The sequence below is a fragment of the Heptranchias perlo genome, chromosome 11, assembly GCF_035084215.1.
Source record: "Heptranchias perlo isolate sHepPer1 chromosome 11, sHepPer1.hap1, whole genome shotgun sequence".
Taxonomy (NCBI): Eukaryota; Metazoa; Chordata; class Chondrichthyes; order Hexanchiformes; family Hexanchidae; genus Heptranchias; species Heptranchias perlo.
In genome coordinates, this window is record NC_090335.1 from 43,150,316 (window position 1) to 43,169,811 (window position 19,496).

The window sequence follows — 19,496 nt, forward strand, 5'->3', positions numbered from 1 at the left end:
CTAAAATGTATCACTTTGCATTTTTCTGTGTTAAATTTCATCTGCCTCGTGTCCGCCCATTCCACCAGCCTGTCTATATCCTCGAAGTCTATCACTATCCTCCTCACTGGTCACTACACTTCCAAGTTTTGTGTCATCTGTAAATTTGGAAATTGTGCCCTGTACACCCAAGTCCAAGTCATTAATATATATCAAGAAAAGAACTGATTCCAACACCGACCCCTGGGGAACTGTACACCTCCCTCCAGTCCGAAAAACAACCGTTCACCACTACTCTCTGTTTTCTGTCCCTTAGCCAATTCTGTATCCATGCTGCTACTGCCCCTTTTATTCCATGGGCTTCAATCTCGATGACAAGCCTATAATGCGGCACTTTATCAAACGCCTTTTGAACTCCACATACACATCAACCACATTGCCCTCATCGACCCTCTATTACCTCATCAAAAAACTCTATCAGGTTAGTTAAACATGATTTACCTTTAACAAATCCATGCTGGCTTTCCCTAATCAATCCACACTTGTCCAAGTGACTGCTAATTCTGTCCCGAATTATTATTTCTAAAAGTTTCCCCACCACCGAGGTTAAACTGACTGGCCTGTATCCTTTTTTGAACAAGGGTGTAACATTTGCAGTTCTCCATCCTCTGGTACCCCCGTATCTACAGATGTTTGGAAGATTATGGCCAGTACCTCCGCAATTTCCACTCTTACTTCCCTCAGCAACGTAGGATGCATCCATCCAGACCGGGTGTCTTATCTACTTTAAGTACAGCTAGCCTTTCAAGTACCTCCTCTTTATCAATTTTTAGCCCATCCAGTATCTCAATTACATCTTCCTTTACTGAGAATCTGGCAGCATCTTCTTCCTTGATAAAGACAGATGGAAAGTACTCATTTAGTACCTCGGCCATGCCCTCGGCCTCCATGAGTAGATCTCCTTTTTTGGTCCCTGATTGGCCCACCCTTCCTCTTACTATCTGTTTACATATCTATGGAAGACTTTTGGATTCCATTTTATGTTTGCCACCGGTCTATTCTCATACTCTCTCTTTCCCCCTCTTACACTTCCCCTCTGAACTTTCTATATTCAGCCTGGTTCTCACTTGTGTTATCAACCTGACATCTGTCATATGCCCCTTTTTTCTGCTTCATCTTACTCTCATCTCTTTTGTCATCTAGGGAGCACTGGCTTTATCTAAGGCCCTACCTTTCTCTCTCATGGGAATGTACCTAGACTGTACCTGAACCATCTCCTCCTTAAAGGCCACCCATTGTTCAATTACAATTTTGCCTGCCAATCTTTGATTCCAATTTACCTGGGCCAGATCTGTTCTCATCCCACTGAAATTGGCCCTCCTCCAATTGAGTATTTTTACTTTAGAGTGGTCCATGACCTATCAACTTTGTTCTTTGCTATTTTGTGTAACAGGATTCTACTACAGAACACAATGAAGCAGATAAATAAAATGTACATTAATATGATACAGCATACATCCATATCAAACTGTTAAGTAAAAGTGTGCAATACATTAGTAGTAATCATCTAATAGACCATCACTTCAGTTGAGGTACCACAATGCAGCGATCATTTGCTCACATCTGATTTGCTCAGAATACCACTAACTCTCCCCTCCTGTCAGTTTGTCTTCAGCAATTCAATCAAATTCTCCACTAATATGCCTGACATAAATACCACACAAGTCTTGTAAAAAGCATCACAACTTTGAAAAGAACTGTTTTTAATTCATAATAATGTACATTTAGGATGATAAGCAAACCACTCTAGTTTCCATGTCATGGAATACAAGGTAATCTGAAACCCACAGTGAGATACAGAAGTAATTATATCCACATACTGAACATTTCTGGAAAAACAATTCAAAATTGGATTGTTTTGAAAGTGGTGCAGATATGCCAACATGGATGTTTTAAAGTATCTAACCTTGCTCCTTAGCAGAAGTACTATTAAGAGGGCAATTGGCAAACACCAGTTCTGCCACCCAGGTCCGATTATTCCTTCCCTGCAATCGGAAAGTGCAATCCAACAAAGATCGGTCTAAGGCCTTCTGCGTCTCCTCACTGACATTTGTACATAGAGGAATCCTATGGAAACACAAAAACCCATTTAGTTAAAGGTGAAGACCTTTCATAGTCTGTGGAGATTAAAGGTACAAAAAAACAATGTGGAACAAGTGAAGGTTCAAGGTTTTTTGCTCAACTAAACACTGCCAATCATTTTTTAAAATTACATTAAAGCAAAAGACTGGACTAAGATCCCAGAGTTCAAATTCCAGCGTCAACTTATCCACAACTTGACTGCTTCCAGACCACTATGTAATGCTAAAAGGAAAAGACAACAAGTCAAAATTGTTAATTTTGCTTTATCACCAAGGAGCAGAGAGTGGGATGTGGTGATTCAATTATCGGCCTTTAGAAGGGTTGATCTTAATTTTGATATATCCACAATATCTGTGTTTATGATACTATATCTGTTCACAGCAAATATCTATGTGCCAGTAAAGGTTGATTAACTAGAAGAACAAAATGGGCTGGCCCACCTCTGCAGTTGATTGATATGTTGCTGCACATTGAAATATTTAATCCCATCCTCCCTTTGGCTCAGCACCTTGCTTCTTCGAGAACTGACAGTCACACATTTACCATGAGACTGAACTATCTGAGTTGAAATTTGATGCGTACGAATGACCAGAACGTAGAAGCTTGGTACAGTCAGACAACTGAGCAATGTGATATGTCTACAAAGCTAAAATTCAAATCTGTCTAAAACAATAACAAAATTTGTGAGTAAGAACACAATTGAAGCCACTATTCGAAGTTCACACAATTTGTGACCCAGTGAACAAATGTTACCCCAATTTTTAAAGTTTACCATTAAGCACGAGAATTTCCCTAACAATTGAAATCCAACATGTTTTATCAGTTCTTTATGGGTTATTTGTTTTATGGGGAGGCAAGGAGAGAAGAGGATGAGCAATGCTCCCTATTCCGTTGAATAATCAACAAAGTAATATCTCTCATGTGAAAGTAATATAATGTAGGTGTGCAGTCTTATTTCATTGAAAGATGAAAGCAAGAAAATACATGTTTAAAAAGTTACCTTAGTATGCGTATAGCATGACTGCAGCAGTCTCCTTCCACTTGAACTCCTTGGTGAGGAATCTCCATTGCAGATAGCTTTAAAACAACACATCCAACTTAGCAACTGACTAATTTTAATAACTCAAAGTCATTTTTCTAGGCCCTCTAAAGAAACAAACTTAGGAATATCTATTAACACAGTAATAGATGTACAAATGAACAAGTACAATAAGGCCACAATTAGAGTAATTTGTGCAGTTTTAAACTTCACACTATAGAAAGTATATCGAGGCTTTGGAGAGCGTACAGTGCAGATTCACTAGGACACGGCCTGGTATGAGGAAATACAAATATGAGGAAAGACTTGTAAAATTGGGCCTTCTTCCATTAGAACGCAGATAATGGGGCAAAAAAATGTGTTTAAAATTATGAAAGGATGGGACAAGGTAGATAGAAGCAGACGTTTCCCAGCAGTTGAGGGTCAAGAATGAGGAGGCATAGATACAAGATTAAATGTAAGAGGTAGAGAGTTAGGGGTTAGTAGTTGAAGCAGAAATGATGTCAACATTCAAGACTAGATTGGATAGGTGGTTGAAAGAAAAGGTTGAAGGGGGATGGGAACAGGGTGGATAAATGTGATTAGAACTATTTGCTCTCATGAAGGGTAAATGCTGACATGGACTGATTGGGCCAAAAGGTCTGTTTCCGTATTGTAACTTCTACGTTTGTGTCCAGCAAACATTAATATGGACTACAAATAAAAACCTCTGCTAATAGAGAATGGCACTTTTCTGCCATCCCAGTTCAGATCAGCTAACTCAGGACAGACGGAGAAATTAATCTAGAATGTTTTGGTCTGTATGGCTCAGTTATTTGCTGTCCTTATCAAGTGATCCAAAATAAAGTTGTTATTGACTTCTGCTATATGAGTCCATTACTTTACTGATATAATGCCTTTATCACTGTGCAGAATTCTGATGCTAGTTTTAAAATCATCCACTTGTTAATAATTGCATCTTTGTCACTGTCAGCTTACTGGGGTCTATTAAAATAAAATATGCATATCCATAAAGGCAAATAAAAGGTTACCTTTAGCAAAGCATTAAAAGGATATTCCAGGCAGTAAGAGTTGCTGATGCTTTGTTATAAAAATTTAAAAATAAACTTAGTGTCAGATAGCCCAGCAATTCTCAGGCACTGAACACCATCTAGAATGGCTCAAGATCAAGTCAATTAGCATCAGATTTGGACAAATCTCACCTGTTTCAAGTAAAACTGCTAAATGTAAAGCTACGAAAGCATGGAGTGCTGTCCCAAAAGAAAAAAAGTTGACAAGTCCTGGTCCACAGACCAAGCCAATCTGCTGTCAAATCTCTCGATGCTGCATAGGGGATGCATCTGGTGGGCCACTTGTCACAGCTGAGATCAAGAACTCACCGTCACAGTATACCACATTATAATAATTTTCAAACTTTAAGAAACAGAGTTACAAATTCGGGTCTACCGTAGATACCTTCTCTCCTTCAGTTGCTCCCGTAAACCTGTCTATACAGCATCCCATTGCTAAAAATTGCTCAACTGCCTTTCCTGGTGTCACCTAACATTTCATCTCATTGCTGTTTGTGGGACCATAATTTGCGCAAATTGTTGTTTCCCTGCATTACAACAGTGGCTAATATTTAAAAGCACTTGACTGCCTGTGAAGCGCATTGGAACCTTCTGAGGTCATGAAAGACACTATATAAATATGAGCTTTTTCTTTTGTCTAGGTGAGAATACACATTACTGTTAAAGAACTCCTTAAAATTAACTTTTTCCAACTCCTTTTGGTGGAAAAATTGTGAAAAAAATCCACAAACGTGACAAGCAGTAATGGTGATAGACCTTGCAAAACGTTGGTCATTTCTAATCCTTGATCTCATGGTGGCCATTTACCACTTTTTATGCTGTATAAGACCAATATAATAGAGATCTGATTCACTGCCAAACAGGTTCAGACAAGGAAGATCATAATGTACATGTTTTCAATAAAGACTGAATGATCAAGAACACAAGAAATAGGAGCAGGAGTAGGCCATACAGCCCCCCAAGCCTGCTCCGCCATTCAATTAGATCATGGCTGATCTTTGGCCTCAACTAAACTTTCCTGCCCTATCCCCATATCCCTTGATTTCCCCGAGAGTCCAAAAATCTATATCTCAGCCTTGAATATATTCAATGACTCAGCATCCACAGCCCTCTGGAGTAGAGAATTCCAAATATTCACGATTCTCAGTGAAGAAATTCCTCCTCACCTCTGTCCTAAATGGCCGACCCTTCATTCTGAGACTATGCTCCCTAGTTATAGACTCTCTAGCCGGTGGTGGGGAGGGTCACAATCTCTCAGCATCTACCCTGTCAAGCTCCCTCAGGATCTTGTATGTTTCAATGAGATCACTTCTCATTCTTCTAAACTCCAGAGAGTATAGGCCCAGTCCACTCAACCTCTCCTCACAGGACAACCCTCTCATCCCAGGAATCAATCTAGTGAACCTTTGTGGCATCGCCTCTACGGCAAGTATATCCTTCCTTAGATAAGATGACCAAAACTGTATACAATACTACAAGTATGGTCTCAACAAAGCCCTATGTAATTGTAGCACAACTTCCTTATTCTTGTACTCCAACCCCCTTGCAATAAAGGCCAACATGCTATTTGCCTTCCTAATTGCTTGCTGTACCTGCATGTTAAATTTCTGCGTTTCTTATACAAGGATACCCATATCTCTCTGAACACCAACATTTAATAGTTTCTCACCATTTAAAAAATATTCTGTTTTTCTATTCTTCCTACCAAAGTGAATAACCTCACATTATACTCCATCTGCCACCTTCTTGCCCACTCACTTAACCTGTCCATACCCCTTGCAGACTGTGTCCTCCTCACAGCTTACTTTCCCACCTTTCTTTGTATCATCAGCAAACTTGAATACATTACACTTGGTCCCTTCATCTATGTCATTACCAGATTGTAAATAGCTGAGGCCCCAGCACTGATCCTTGCGGCACCCCGCTAGTTACAGCCTGCCAACCTTAAAATGACTCGTTTATTCCTACTCTCTGTTTTCTGTCTGTTAACCAACCTTCTAGCCATGCTAATATGTTACCCCCAACCTCATGAGCCCTTATCTTGCGTAGCAACCTTTTATGTGGCACTTTATCGAATGCCTTTTGGAAATCCACTACATCCACTGGTTCCCCTTTAACTACCCTACTAGTTACATCCTCAAAAGAACTCTAATAAATTTGCTAAACACAATTTCCCTTTCATAAAACCAGGCTGACTCTGCCTAATCACATTATGATTTTCTAAGTGCCTTGTTACCACTCCCTTAATAATGGATTCCAGCATTTTCCCTAGTACTGCTGTCAGGCTAGCTGGCCTGTAGTTCCCTGTTTTCGCTCTCCCTCCTTTCTTGAATAGCAGGGTTACATTTGCTACCTTCCAATCCAAGGAGACCGTTCTAGAATCTAGGGAATTTTGGAAGATCAAAACCAATGCGTCCACTATCTCTGCAGCCCCCTCATTTAGAGCCCTCGGATGTAGGCCATCAGGTCCAGGAGATTTATCGGCTTTTAGTCCCATTAGTTTCTCCAGTACTTTTCCTCTACTGATATTAATTACTTTAAGTTCCTCACTCTCATTAACCCCTTGGTTCCCCACTATTTCTGGTATGCTTTTTGTGTCTTCTACTGTGAAGACAGATACAAAATATTTAATTTCTCTGTCATTTCCTTATTCCCCGTTATAATTTCTCCTGTCTCCACCTCTAAGGGACCAACGTTTCTTTTGCTACTCTCTTCCTTTTCAATATACTTGTAGAAGCTCTTACAATCCATTTCTATATTTCTTGCCAGTTTACTTTCACATTCTATTTGCTCCCTTTTTGTCAATTTTTTAAATCAATATTTTAATCAAAAAGTGCAGTTATTCAAAAGAGATTCATAACATTAAAAAAAAATTCCAGAAGTTCTTACCTCACAACGAAGTGCAATAAATGGCATGTTTGTGTCGCACATAGCTACAAGGTGTGCTAGGACCTTATTAAAGGCACACATTTCCCCTGTTCTCTTGGGTTTCTTAGGTTCTGTAGGTCCTTGATCAACAGACAGCTACAATTTAAACACATTTGTCAATATCAGAGGGTTTTAAAGAAAACCTTAACAGGTCAAACTTTCTTCTAAAGCCAAATTTTGCAAAGCACTGACTTGCAGCATGGAGCATCACAGGTCTTGAGCACGTCATAGAATCGGCTCTGAAGGTCAGTGTGCCTGATACACCGTGCCACATTTCCCAGTGAAGAAGGCGTTAAGCTTTCTAGAGGCTGCGTTGGCAATAGCGCAATTCTCATTTCACCCGATTCTTATGCAAATTGACCCTATGCCACATTTCATGCATTTTGATAGAATACTAAACCACAGAAACAGGCCATTTAGCCCATATTTTTCCTCCAGGAGACAGTCTAATCCCACTCCCCTGTAATCCCACTCCCCTGCTCACTCTCCATACCCTTTAATATTCTTCTTGTTATGCAACTATCTAATTCCCTTTTAAAAATAACCTAATGAACATTCTAACTATGCACTTTATATAGCATTTTTTAACCTCCCCTTCTTTTTGTGGTTATCTTAGATATGTGTTCCCCCATTACCGTGTTACCAAACAGTGGAAACAATGTACCATTATTTACTTTATAATCTTAAAAACCTCTATTAAGTCACTCCTTAACTTACTCAGCTCTAAAGAAAAAAGCCCCAATTTATCAAGTGTCTCTTCATAACTAACTCTCTTATTCTTAGTTACATCCTGGTGAATCTATGGCAGTCTAAGATGAGTTCGGAGTGCATGGTCATAAATACAAGTAGCGTAATAAATAAGGTTGGTGAGCTGCAGGTACAAGTCACCACATGGTACTATGATATAGTGGCAATAACAGAGACCTGGCTCAAAGAAGGGGAGGATTGGGTACTTAATATTCCTGGCTACAAGGTATTCAGGAAAGATAGGGAAGGAAAGAAAGGAGAAGAGCAGTATTGATCAAAGAAACTATTATAGCACTGGAAAGGGATGATATAGTTGAGGGGTCAAAGACAGAGTCTATTTGGTTAGAATTAAGGAACAATAGAGGAGCTATTACACTACTGGATGTATACTATAGGCCACCAAACAGTGGGAAGGAGATAGAGGAGCAAATTTTCAAGCAAATTACAGAAAGATGCAAGAACTATATAGAGTAGTGATAATGGGGGACTTCAAATATCCCAATATAGACTGGGATAGTAACTGTGTAAAGAGCAAAAGAGGAGGAGGAATTCCTGAAATGTATACAAGAAAACTCTCGATCAGTGCGTTTCCAGCCCAATGAGGAAGCAGTGCTGGATTTAGTTCGGGGGAAGGAAGTGGGGCATGTGGAACATGTTTCAGTGGAGGAGCAGTTGGGGAACAGTGATCGTAATATCATCAGGTTTAGAACAGTTATGGAAAAGGACAAGGAACAATCAAGCGTAAAAATACTTAACTGGAAGAGGGCTAATTTCAGCAAATTAAAAAGGGATCTTGCCCAGCTGGATTGGAATCAGAAATTGTTAGCAAAACAGTAATTGAACAATGAGAGGCCTTCAATGAGGAGATGGTTCGGGTGTCGAGTGTAGACATTCCCACGATGAGGAAAGGAAGGACATCCAAAGCTAGAGCTCCCTGGATGACTAAAGATATAGAGATTAAAATGAAACAGAAATAAAAAGGCTTATGACAAATGTAAGGTTCATAATACAGTAGAGAACCAAGCTAAATACAGAAAGTACTGAGGAGATCTAAAGAAGAAAATAAGAGGGGCAAAAGAGAGTATGAGAATAGTTTGGGGGCTAACATTTAAAAAAAACCAAAAGTCTTTTATAAACATATAAATAGTAAAAGGGTAGTCAAAGGAAGGACGGGGCTGATTAGGAACAAAAAAGATCTTCTTGTAGAGGCAGAGGGTATGGCTGAGGTATTAAATGAATACTCCACATTGGTCTTCACTAGAGAAGAGGATGCTGCCATTGTAGCAGTAAAGGAGGAGGTAGTAGCGATATTGGATAAGATAAAAATAGATGAAGAGGAGGTACGTAAAAGACTGGCAGAACTCAAAGTGGAAAAGTTACCCAGTCCCGGTCCTAGGTTATTGAGGGAACTAAAGGTGGAAATTGCAGAGGCTCTGGCCACAATCTTCCAGTCCTCCTTAGTTATGGGGGCAGTGCCAGAGGACTGGAGGATAGAAAATGTTATACCCCTGATCAAAAAGGGGAGAGGGATAAAACCCGGCAATTACAGGCCAGTCAGCCTAATATCAGTGATGGGGAAACTTTTAGAGACAATAATCCAGGACAAAATTAATTGACACTTCGAAAAGCATAGGCTAATAAATGAAAATCAGCACGATTTGTTAAAGGAAAATCGTGTTTGACTAACTTGATTGAGTTCTTTGATGAAAATTAAAGCCCGTGGGATTAAAGGGACAGTGGCAGCGTGGATACAAAATTGGCTAAGGGACAGAAAGCAGAGAATAGTGGTGAAACATAGTTTTTTTTAGACTGGAGGGAAGTATACAGTGGTGTTCCCTAGGGGTCGGTATTAGGACCATTACTCTTTTTGATATATATTAATGTCCTGGACTTGGGTATACAGGGTATAATTTCAAAGTCTGCTGATGACATGAAACTCAGGAATGTAGTAAACAATGTGGAGGATAGTAACAGACTTCAGGAGGACATAACTGGGCAGATACATGGCAAATGAAATTTAACACAGAGAAATGTGATGTGATACATTTTGGTAAGAAGAATGAGGAGAGGCAGTATAAATTAAATGATACAATTTTGAAGGGAGTGCAAGAACAGAGATACCTGAGGGTTCACATACACAAATCTTTGAAGGTGGCAGAACAAGTTGAGAAAGCTGTTAAAAAAGCATACAAGATCCTTGGCTTTATAAACAGAGGCAGAGAGTACAAATGCAAGGAAGTTATGCTAGGAAGTTATGCTAAACTTTTATAAAATACTGGTTAGGCCTCAGCTGCAGTATTGTGTTCAATTATGGGCACCACACTTCAGGAAGGATATCAAGGCAGAAGAGATTTACTAGGGATGAGGGACTACAGTTATGTGGAGAGACTGGAGAAGCTGGGGCTGTCCTTCTTAGAGCAAAGAAGGTTAAGAGGAGATTTGATAGAGGTGTTCAAAATCATGATTGTTTTTGATAGTTTCTCTTTATTTACTCTGTTTCCAGTGGCAGAAGGGTCAGTAACCAGAGGACACAGATTTAAGGTGATCGGCAAAAAGACCCAGAGGCAACATGAGGAAACATTTTTTTTTAAACACAGCAAGTAGCGATGATCTGGAATGCACTGCCTGAAAATGTAGTGGAAGCAGATTCAATAATAACTTTCACAAAGGGAATTGGATAAATACTTGAAGGGAAAAAAATTACAGGACTATGGGAAAAGAGCAGGGGGATGAAATTAATTGGATAGCTCCTTCAAAAGAGCCAGCAGAGGCACAGTGGGCCAAATGTCCTCCTTCTGTGCTGTACCATACTATGTTATACCTTTTTCCATTGCTTTTATATACTTCTTACAATAGGGTGCCCAAAACTGTACACAATATTCCAACTGCAGATTAAGATCGTGTACAAATTCAACATTATCACCTTGCTTTTGTATTCTGTGCCTCTGGATACAAATTCAAGTGTTTGATTTTTATGGCCTTATCTTCTTGCACTGTCTTCTTTATTGAATCTACTTCACCTAACATCTTGCCATAGAAGGTAAATTTCCTTTCCCCATCCTTTCTTGCAACATAAATAACTTGACATTTTCTGCACTGAACGGCACCTATCATCCATCCTGCTAGACTACCTATGTCCGCCTGCACGATTTCATATTCTTTGTCCCATTGTTCACACTGACTAAGAGGGAGCTACACACAGACCTAAAGAAAGTGGTGAGAGAGAGAGAGAGAGAGGAGAGAAAAGAGAGATACATGCTGCCTGTGGGAGCTATACACAGAGAGAGAGAGAGAGAGAGAGAGACACGGGGAGAGAGACAGAGACAGACAGACACACGGGGAGAGAGACAGAGACAGACAGACACACAGAGACAGACAGACAGAGACACGGGGAGAGAGAGAGAGAGACAGACAGACAGAGACACGGGGAGAGAGAGAGAGAGAGAGAGAGAGAGACAGACAGACGGGGAGGGGGGGGGAGAGAGAGAGAGAGATAGAGAGAGAGACAGACACACGGAGAGAGAGAGAGAGAGAGAGGCAGGCAGACAGAGAGAGAGAGGCAGGCAGACAGAGAGAGGCAGGCAGACAGACAGAGACACGGAGAGAGACAGAGACACAGAGAGAGAGGGAGAGAGAGAGACACACGGAGGGAGAGAGAGACACACGGAGGGAGAGAGAGAGAGAGATAGAGACACACAGCGTTCAACACCGACTGAGGTGCCTTAACCCACACAACCCTCAGAGGGACTCAATAAAAGAAAAAGAACAACTTGTGTTGACTTTCTGAACATTGCTTTGTGGAATGCATGTGTTTGCTGAGGTTGTTGATCCAGTGAAGTTTTGCAACAGTGGGCTGACAGTTGGTGAATTAGATATTGTAACATTTTATTATAACATTAAGGTTCTCAGTGTGCCAAGTGCAACAATTTTTGATCCATTCAATACAAGGCAACTGGTAGAAGGTCCTTTATTTAAGACTAGAATATGTTTCTTCTAATCTCAGACATGTCTTCAGTGTCCATTCGCATGTGCATTTATCTGCCGCTCCAGGTCCTTCTTGGCTCCTCTCTCTCTCTTCCTTCCTGTCATCCAGTCATGCCCCAGAATTCCCTAGATTCTAGGACGGTCCCCATGGATTGGAAGGTAGCAAATGTAACCCGGCTATTCAAGAAAGGAGGGAGGAAAACAGGAAACTATAGGCCAGTTACCCTAACATCAGTTGTAAGGAAAATGCCAGAATCTATTAAGGATGTAGTAACAGGGCACTTTAGAAAATCATAATATGACTAGGCAGAGTCAACACAGTTTTATAAAAGGGAAACCATGTTTGACAAATCTATTAAGAGTTTTTTTTGAGGGTGCAACTAGCAGGGTAGTTAAAGGGGAACCAGTGGATGTAGTATATTTGGATTTTCAAAAGGCTTCGCTGAGGTGCCACGCAAGAGGTTGTTACACAAGATTAGGGCTCATGGGATTGGAGGTAATATATTAGCATGGATTGAGGATTGGTTAACGGACAGAAAACAAACAGAGAGTAGGAATAAATGGGTCATTTTCGGGTTGGTAGATTGTAACTAGTGGAGTGCTGCAAGGATCAGTACTTGGGCCTCAGACAATCTATATTAATGACTTAGATGAGGGGGCCAAGTGTAATGTATCCAAGTTTGCTGATGATACAAAGGTAGATGGGAAAGTAAGCTGTGAGGAAGACACAGAGTCTGCAAAGGGATATATAGGTTAAGTGAGTGGGCAAAAAGGTGGCAGATGGAGTATGTGGGGAGATGTGAAATTATCCACTTTGGTAGGAACAACAGAAAAGCAGAATATTTTTTTAAAAGGTGAGAGGCCAAGAGCTGTTGATATTCAGAGGGCTCTGGCTGTCCTTGTACACGAATCACAGAAAGTTAACATGCAGGTACAGCAAGCATTAGGAAGGCAAATGGTATGTTAGCCTTTATTGCAAGTGGGTTGGAGTATAAGAGTAAGGAGGTCTTGCTGCAATTATATAAGGCTCTGGTGAGACCACACCTGCAGTACTGTGTACAGTTTTGGTCTCCTTACCTAAGGAAGGATATATTTGCCTTAGAGGGGGCGCAATGAAGGTTCACTAGATTGATTCCTGGGATGAGAGGGTTGTCCTATGAGGGGAGATTGAGTAGAATGGGCCTATATTCTCTGGAGTATAGAAGAATGAGAGGTGATCTCATTGAAATGTATAAAATTCTTGTGGGGTTGACAGGGTAGATGCTGGGAGGCTTTTTCCCTTGGCTGGAGAATCCAGAACTAGGGCTCATTGTCGCAGGATAAGGGGACGGCCATTTAGGACCGAGATGAGGAGGAATTTCTTCACTCAGAGGGTTGTGAATCTTTGGAATTCTCTACTCCAGAGGACTGTAGATGCTCAGTCATTCAGTATATTCAAGACTGAGATCGATGGATTTTTGGACACTAAGGGAATCGAGGGACATGGGGATTGGGCAGGAAAGTGGAGTTGACGTAAAAGATCAACCATGATCCCATTAAATGGCAGAGCAGACTTGAGGGGCCGTATGATCTACTCCTGCTCCTATTTCATAGAGTCATAGAGTTATACAGCACGGATAGAGGCCCTTCGGCCCATCGTGTCCGCGCCGGCCATCAGCCCTGTCTACTCTAATCCCATATTCCAGCATTTCTTATGTTCTTTCATTTTTTCCCCCTCTTGGGTACTTTTATCTCACCCCCACTCCCCAAATCCATCATTACTCCTCCGCCTTCCTATTCTCCAGCCGCCATTCTAGCGTTGAATCCCACTTGGATAAGCCTGCAGCCACCTTCTGTGCCTCTCTTGGCATTCCACCCAATGAGGCACCCATCCATCGCTGCCTCATGAGCAGCAATCCAAATTGCTCCATCCTCCTCACTCGCGAATTTTCCTGTCCAATGCACACACTGCTGGCTAACCTTGCGATCCTCCCTCCCATCGCACTCATCCCGCCCCACCACTGCCAGTGGATCAACAATTACCACTCCGCTCTTCCTTCCAGAACATCTACATGGCCGTTGCCATCCACAACTGTAATATGGATGATTGTATTGACATCCTGGCTTCAACTGAAACTTGGCTCATGGTTGGCGGCACTGTCAAGTCTCTCTGCCTGGCCACTTTCCAACACCTTCTCTGGCCAAATGGTTGTGGTGCCGCTGTGGCCCTTATCACCAAGGCACACCTTGGTCTCTTCTCCCTACTGAGCCTTGTGGTGTAGAATGCATTAGTTTTTGCTGAGGTTGAGGTACTTTCTCCTCCTTCAAGCTCCTCAACTTGTTCCACCCCACACATTTAAAATACTCATCCATCGACCACCCCTGCACAAGTTCCAACCCAAAGTTTTCCCACCAAGATATCCTCCCTCTCTTCCTCCCTCAGTCTCCGCACAGAGTGACTCATCCTCAGTGATTTCAATCTTCATCTTATCTTCCCTTGTCCTCTGAATTCATTGCCCTCCTGTCCTCCCTAAATTTCTTCTTCCATATTAACTCTCCTACCCATATTCATAGTCACCCCCTCAACCTTGCTATCTCCCATGGTCTCTATCACAGTCATAGCCATTTCCAACCACTTCTTTTTACCATTTACCACTTATCCCCCAACCCTTTCCAATCCCACTTCCTTCTGTCTGTCCCCGCAAAAAAACTCTTCACCAAGGTACTTTCTAAATTTCAACAACCTAGTTAATGGCCCTTCATTCGCCACAATACCTCTGCAGCAGTCAATCTACACAAACATTCCCTCGCCTTCACCGTTGATTCCCTTGTCTCCAGCAAAACCATCACCCTCTCCCATTCTGGTCAGTTCCCTGGTATGGCCTCAATTTTCACTTCCTCAAGTCCAATAGGGCTGTGCTTATCTAGCATACAACTGGTTTAGCCATCCATCACCAAATTCTGCAAGACCACATTAAGCGCTATTGGGCCTCTCCTGCCAAAACCAGCCACTACTCAAGAATCATCCCGGAGAGCTAGAATAACCAAAAGCAAAATACTGCAGATGCTGCAAATATGAAGTTAAAACAGAAAATGCTAGAAACACTCAGGTCAGGCAGCATCTGTGGAGAGAGGAAGGTAGGGTTAACATTTCAGGTCTATGACTTTTCATCAGAACTGGGAGGTGTGAAGGATGAGCAGAGCCAGGGAAAAGGAGGCGGTGAGAAAAAAGGAAGAGTCGGTCATTAAGTGGAGGACAGGAGATGATTAAATGACAAAAGTGATAATGGTGCAAGACAAAAAGGTGGCAATAATGAGAAATAAATGACGTAAGTGGTTCTCTGTCCTCAGGTACTTACCCTGTCCCTTTCAAAACTACCATCACCCCCTCCTCAAACAACCCACTCTCGACCCCTCTGACCTTGCAAACTACCCATCTTCAACTTTCTTTTCCTCTCCAAAAATTCATGTTGTCACATCCCAAATCTGTGCCCATCTTTCCTGAAACTTCATGTTTTAGTCTCTTCAATCAGATTTTCATCCCTACAGTAGCACTCAAACGGCCCCAGCCGAAGTCACAAAGGACATCCTCTAAATGGTGACTGTGCTGTATTATCCCTCCTTATTCGCTCTGTAGCGTTTGACATGGTCAACAACACCATCCTCCTTCAATGCTTTTCCTGTTGTCCAGCTCAGTGGGATTGCCCTCATTTGGTTCCACATTTACCTATCTTATCATAGCCACAGCATCTCCAGCAACAGCTTCTCTTCTCACCCCACCACCGTTACCTCCGGAGTCCCTCAAGGATCTATCCTGGGCCCTCTCTTCTTCCTCATGCTGCCCTTTGATGTCCATTTTCAGACAAGGGTCAGCTTCCACATGTATACGGACAACACTTAACTCTTTCTTTCCACCGACTCTCTTGATTCCTCCGCTGCCTTTGTGTTGCCAGACTGCTTGTCCGACATCCAGTCATGGGTGAGCCTCAACTTCTTCCAGTTAAACACTGGAAAGACTGAAATCATCATCTTCTGCTTCCTCCACGAACTCCATACCTGCGTCACCGATTCCATCCCCCTCGCCGGACATTGTCTCAGGCTGAACCAGACTGTTCGAAATCTCGCGGACCTATTCAACTGCTAGCTGAGCTTCCAACTCCACGTACTCTCCATCACGAAGACCGTCTACTTTCACCTCCTTCACATCGCCCATCTCTGCACTTTCCTAGGCACGAGAGGGGAAACCTGTCTTCGGTACATCCATTTCTCTAGCAGGAGTGGAATGGCCATATTTCCCTAGTGGGTCCATGATTCCATAGCAATGTATTATCGGCGCCCTCCCCCTTTCTTTGTGAGAATCCCGAAGAATCTCACGCCCTTTTGGGGGAGTCCGTCTGCCCATGTTCGCAAGGCTGTCGGATTACTTCAAACAATTTCCAATACAGGAAATGCTCTCCTTGTAGGAGTGACGGTAACTACTACAATAAACTTTTGTACCATTTTATTCTTCCAAGTCAGGTAACATCGGTCAAATAAGTCAGTTGGACATCCATAGATGCAGAAAGCATATGACATAGGCTTTGTTTGTAAGTGATAACACATGCCACCTTCACTGTAGAAAGGAAGCATCAGCCAACTAAATTTGAATATATACCATGAAGTATGGATACACGAGATGCAATGAAAGGTCCATAGGCCGAGTGATACCTTGCCATGGTCAAGCAGTAAATGTGGAACCAGTTGACAGGCAACACTTCATGGTGCAGTATTGGGCCATTGACTTTATAAATAGTACTATTTGGTTGTCTTACCATACCACATGCCTGAAAGAGTAATTTCTTCCTCTGTTTTCTGTTTGCAGATCCTGCAAGTACTGTATAGACTTGAGCCTGGCTGCCATCTCGTGAGATGCATAGTCCACTGATGTCCTCTGGATAGAGGATCCTGGAATACCAATCTCATACAGCAGCACATCCACTAAACAGTGATCAGCTATTGCACTGCTATAGGTTGCAGTGCAGATTGTGCACTAAAACATTGCACCATGCCATGGGAACATCGAGCATCCGATTTCCTCCCCTGCAACCACTAAGTTCCTTATGCGATGTTACAGACACAAGTGGGCAGTATTGTGTTCTGGGTAAGAGGGAGGAGAAAGAGAAAGGGATTTCAACTGAGGTGGTACGTAATGGCTGGCCAAAGGGGTATTGGTCTTGAGCAGGCGAAAACCTGCCCCCTCAGAAGCACGGATACGACTTTAGGTGGGCCCCAAAATTAAAAGAAACATCTGTATTAAAAGCTGACAGCATTGTCAACAGTCTAATGACATTGCACCTGCAGGTGGCAATATGAGCATAACAGTATGACATCTAACATTACATGATCATCAATCAACTGAACTCAAAGCTCTTGATGTCAATTCTAACTGCAGTACTTAACATTCACCACAGGGCAGCACTGTAGCAGGGCATTTCTCAGAACAAGACCACAGACATCTTAGAATCAGAACTGTATAGCACGGAAGGAGGCCATTCGGCACATCGTGCCTGTGCCAGCTCTTTGAAAGTGCTATCCAATTAGTCACACATCCCCCCCCCACCCCACTCTTTCCCCATAGCATTGCAAAAATGCAAGTCCACTGTACTCATCTTGGGCCACAGAAATTGTGCCTCCCACCACTCGTTGGGAATTCTCATCTTTATAAGGGCATTGCATCATTCTTGACCTCTAAGGCTTGTTCTCAGATTTAGACAATTTATCTTCTGCTGTATGAATTCTTAGTGCTGTTTCTACTTCTCCTTTTAAATGATCTGCTGCTTCTTTAGTCACAACCTTTACATTTATTTGTATGGCCTTTAAAAATTAAATCAATGTTTTATTAATCTTTGGGGCTGTTTAAATTCTGATTTATATGATGATGGAGCCATTTTTTCCATTTGGACCTTTGGTAACCAAAGTGGAAAATCCTCATGTTTCTGACCATATTGGTCTTCCATTCTTCTATTTGATCCTCAGTTATGTAGTTATGGTTTTCCTTTAGCGTGGCTCAATTGTTAGCACTATCATATGTGACGTTTGTGGGTTCAAGCCCCAATCGAGGACTTCAGCATATAATCTACATTGATACTTCAATGTCATACTGAGGGAGTGCTCCATTGTCAAAGGCACCATTCTTTCATTGAGACTTTAAACCAGCTCAAGGGGACACTATTGACCCCATGGTCTTTTTCAAAGAGGAGCAGTTCTCAGACAGTCCTGTTCAAAATTCTTCCTTTAACTAATAGCAAAAAAAGTTAACTGGTTATTGATCCCGTTGCTGTTTATTGGAAATTGCTGTGTACAAATTGGCTGCCACATTTGCCAATAGAGCAACAGTGGCTCCATATTAAAATAATTAATTGTATGCAAAGCACTTTGGAACATCCTGAGAAACTAATAAGGCATCATTATAAATAAAAGTCTTTCCTTTCCATCACTCCACTCTCAAGCACTAAGTCCTATCAACTTAGCTCCAAAAACTAAGCAGAATATGCAAAGTTTACAGCCCTACTTTCAGCCCACCAGAATATCTCAGTGCTCAAGACTGATCATTCACAGGCAGAAACTACTTTCACCTTAATACATGGTCAATTTCACCATATTTTTTCTCAGAAAGCAACTTCAACACTTAAAACAAAATACAACCAGATATTCCCAACAGACATCTGGCTCTAAATTTGCCTTGGTAAAAATATTACAGATGCCATTCTGTTTCCAGTACACTCATTGTAAAATATCGAAGTTGCTTAAAACTTATTTCTCTCATGCTTTTCAAGAGTTGAAATCTGTTGAAATCAGATAACCACTTAAGTCTGTACATCACATAATATTCTATAGTGTAGCTTTTATAATGTGTTGCAAACTTTTTGCAACTTATATCACATACCTGAGTCATTCCAATATTTATCTTTTAAATGTAAGTGAATTACATTCTATTCACCATATGTATCATCCTTTCATAAGTACAGAAAATTTAAAATGAAATAAGGAGCAGAGTATTTTTCTCATGTAATTACTTATAGGAAATCACAATTACACTCTATAAATTCTTTAAAAAGGGTGTCCAGAAAATTAATTGCAACTATAATTCATTTTGTAACTTTTATGGTCAAAGGCCATGGCCTCCATTTTAAATACAAGATCCAAACCTTGTGCTTGTCTCCAGCCTTGGCCTGCTTCCCAGTTTTTTCATCCAGTACTAGTTCCTCAATGTTTGGTTTGAACTGTTGCAAAAGCAGTGCAGTGGGGGGACAATCGTCTGGATCAGTCAGCCCCTGACTTACAGAGAGGAAATGGTATTTATACTCTAGTTCTGTGGGAAAGCCTGGCCTGTTTAACATTTCCACAACCTGAAAGAACAAAACAAAAAATGTTATACCACTTGATGTCCAATAAAAACTGCAGAAAAAAAAGTGCTTATCCCACTACTTTTAGCAGTACACACACACACACTTACTGAACTTGGCACTCAAAACAGGCTAATGCGATTGGGAGAGGGAAGCGCTCGTCAACTGTTCTTGCACACTTCCAAGCAGGCAGTTAAGAGTAGCAATAGTAGAGGCCTGGAAGTAGGCCAGCTTCCTGCCCTC

The 19,496-nt window shown here is 41.5% G+C and overlaps 1 protein-coding gene across 1 annotated transcript in view; it reads right to left on the reverse strand.

Moving 5' to 3' along the window:
- The window catches only part of med14 (mediator complex subunit 14), an 85,408-nt gene that overhangs the window by 32,057 nt on the left and 33,855 nt on the right, over window positions 1-19,496 (reverse strand). The window contains exons 14-17 of the mRNA XM_067992884.1: window positions 19,056-19,256; window positions 7,120-7,254; window positions 3,122-3,198; window positions 1,946-2,106 (exon numbers count right to left, since the gene is read on the reverse strand). Coding sequence (XP_067848985.1) covers window positions 1,946-2,106; window positions 3,122-3,198; window positions 7,120-7,254; window positions 19,056-19,256 — 574 coding nt within the window. The remainder of the gene's footprint in view (window positions 1-1,945; window positions 2,107-3,121; window positions 3,199-7,119; window positions 7,255-19,055; window positions 19,257-19,496) is intronic.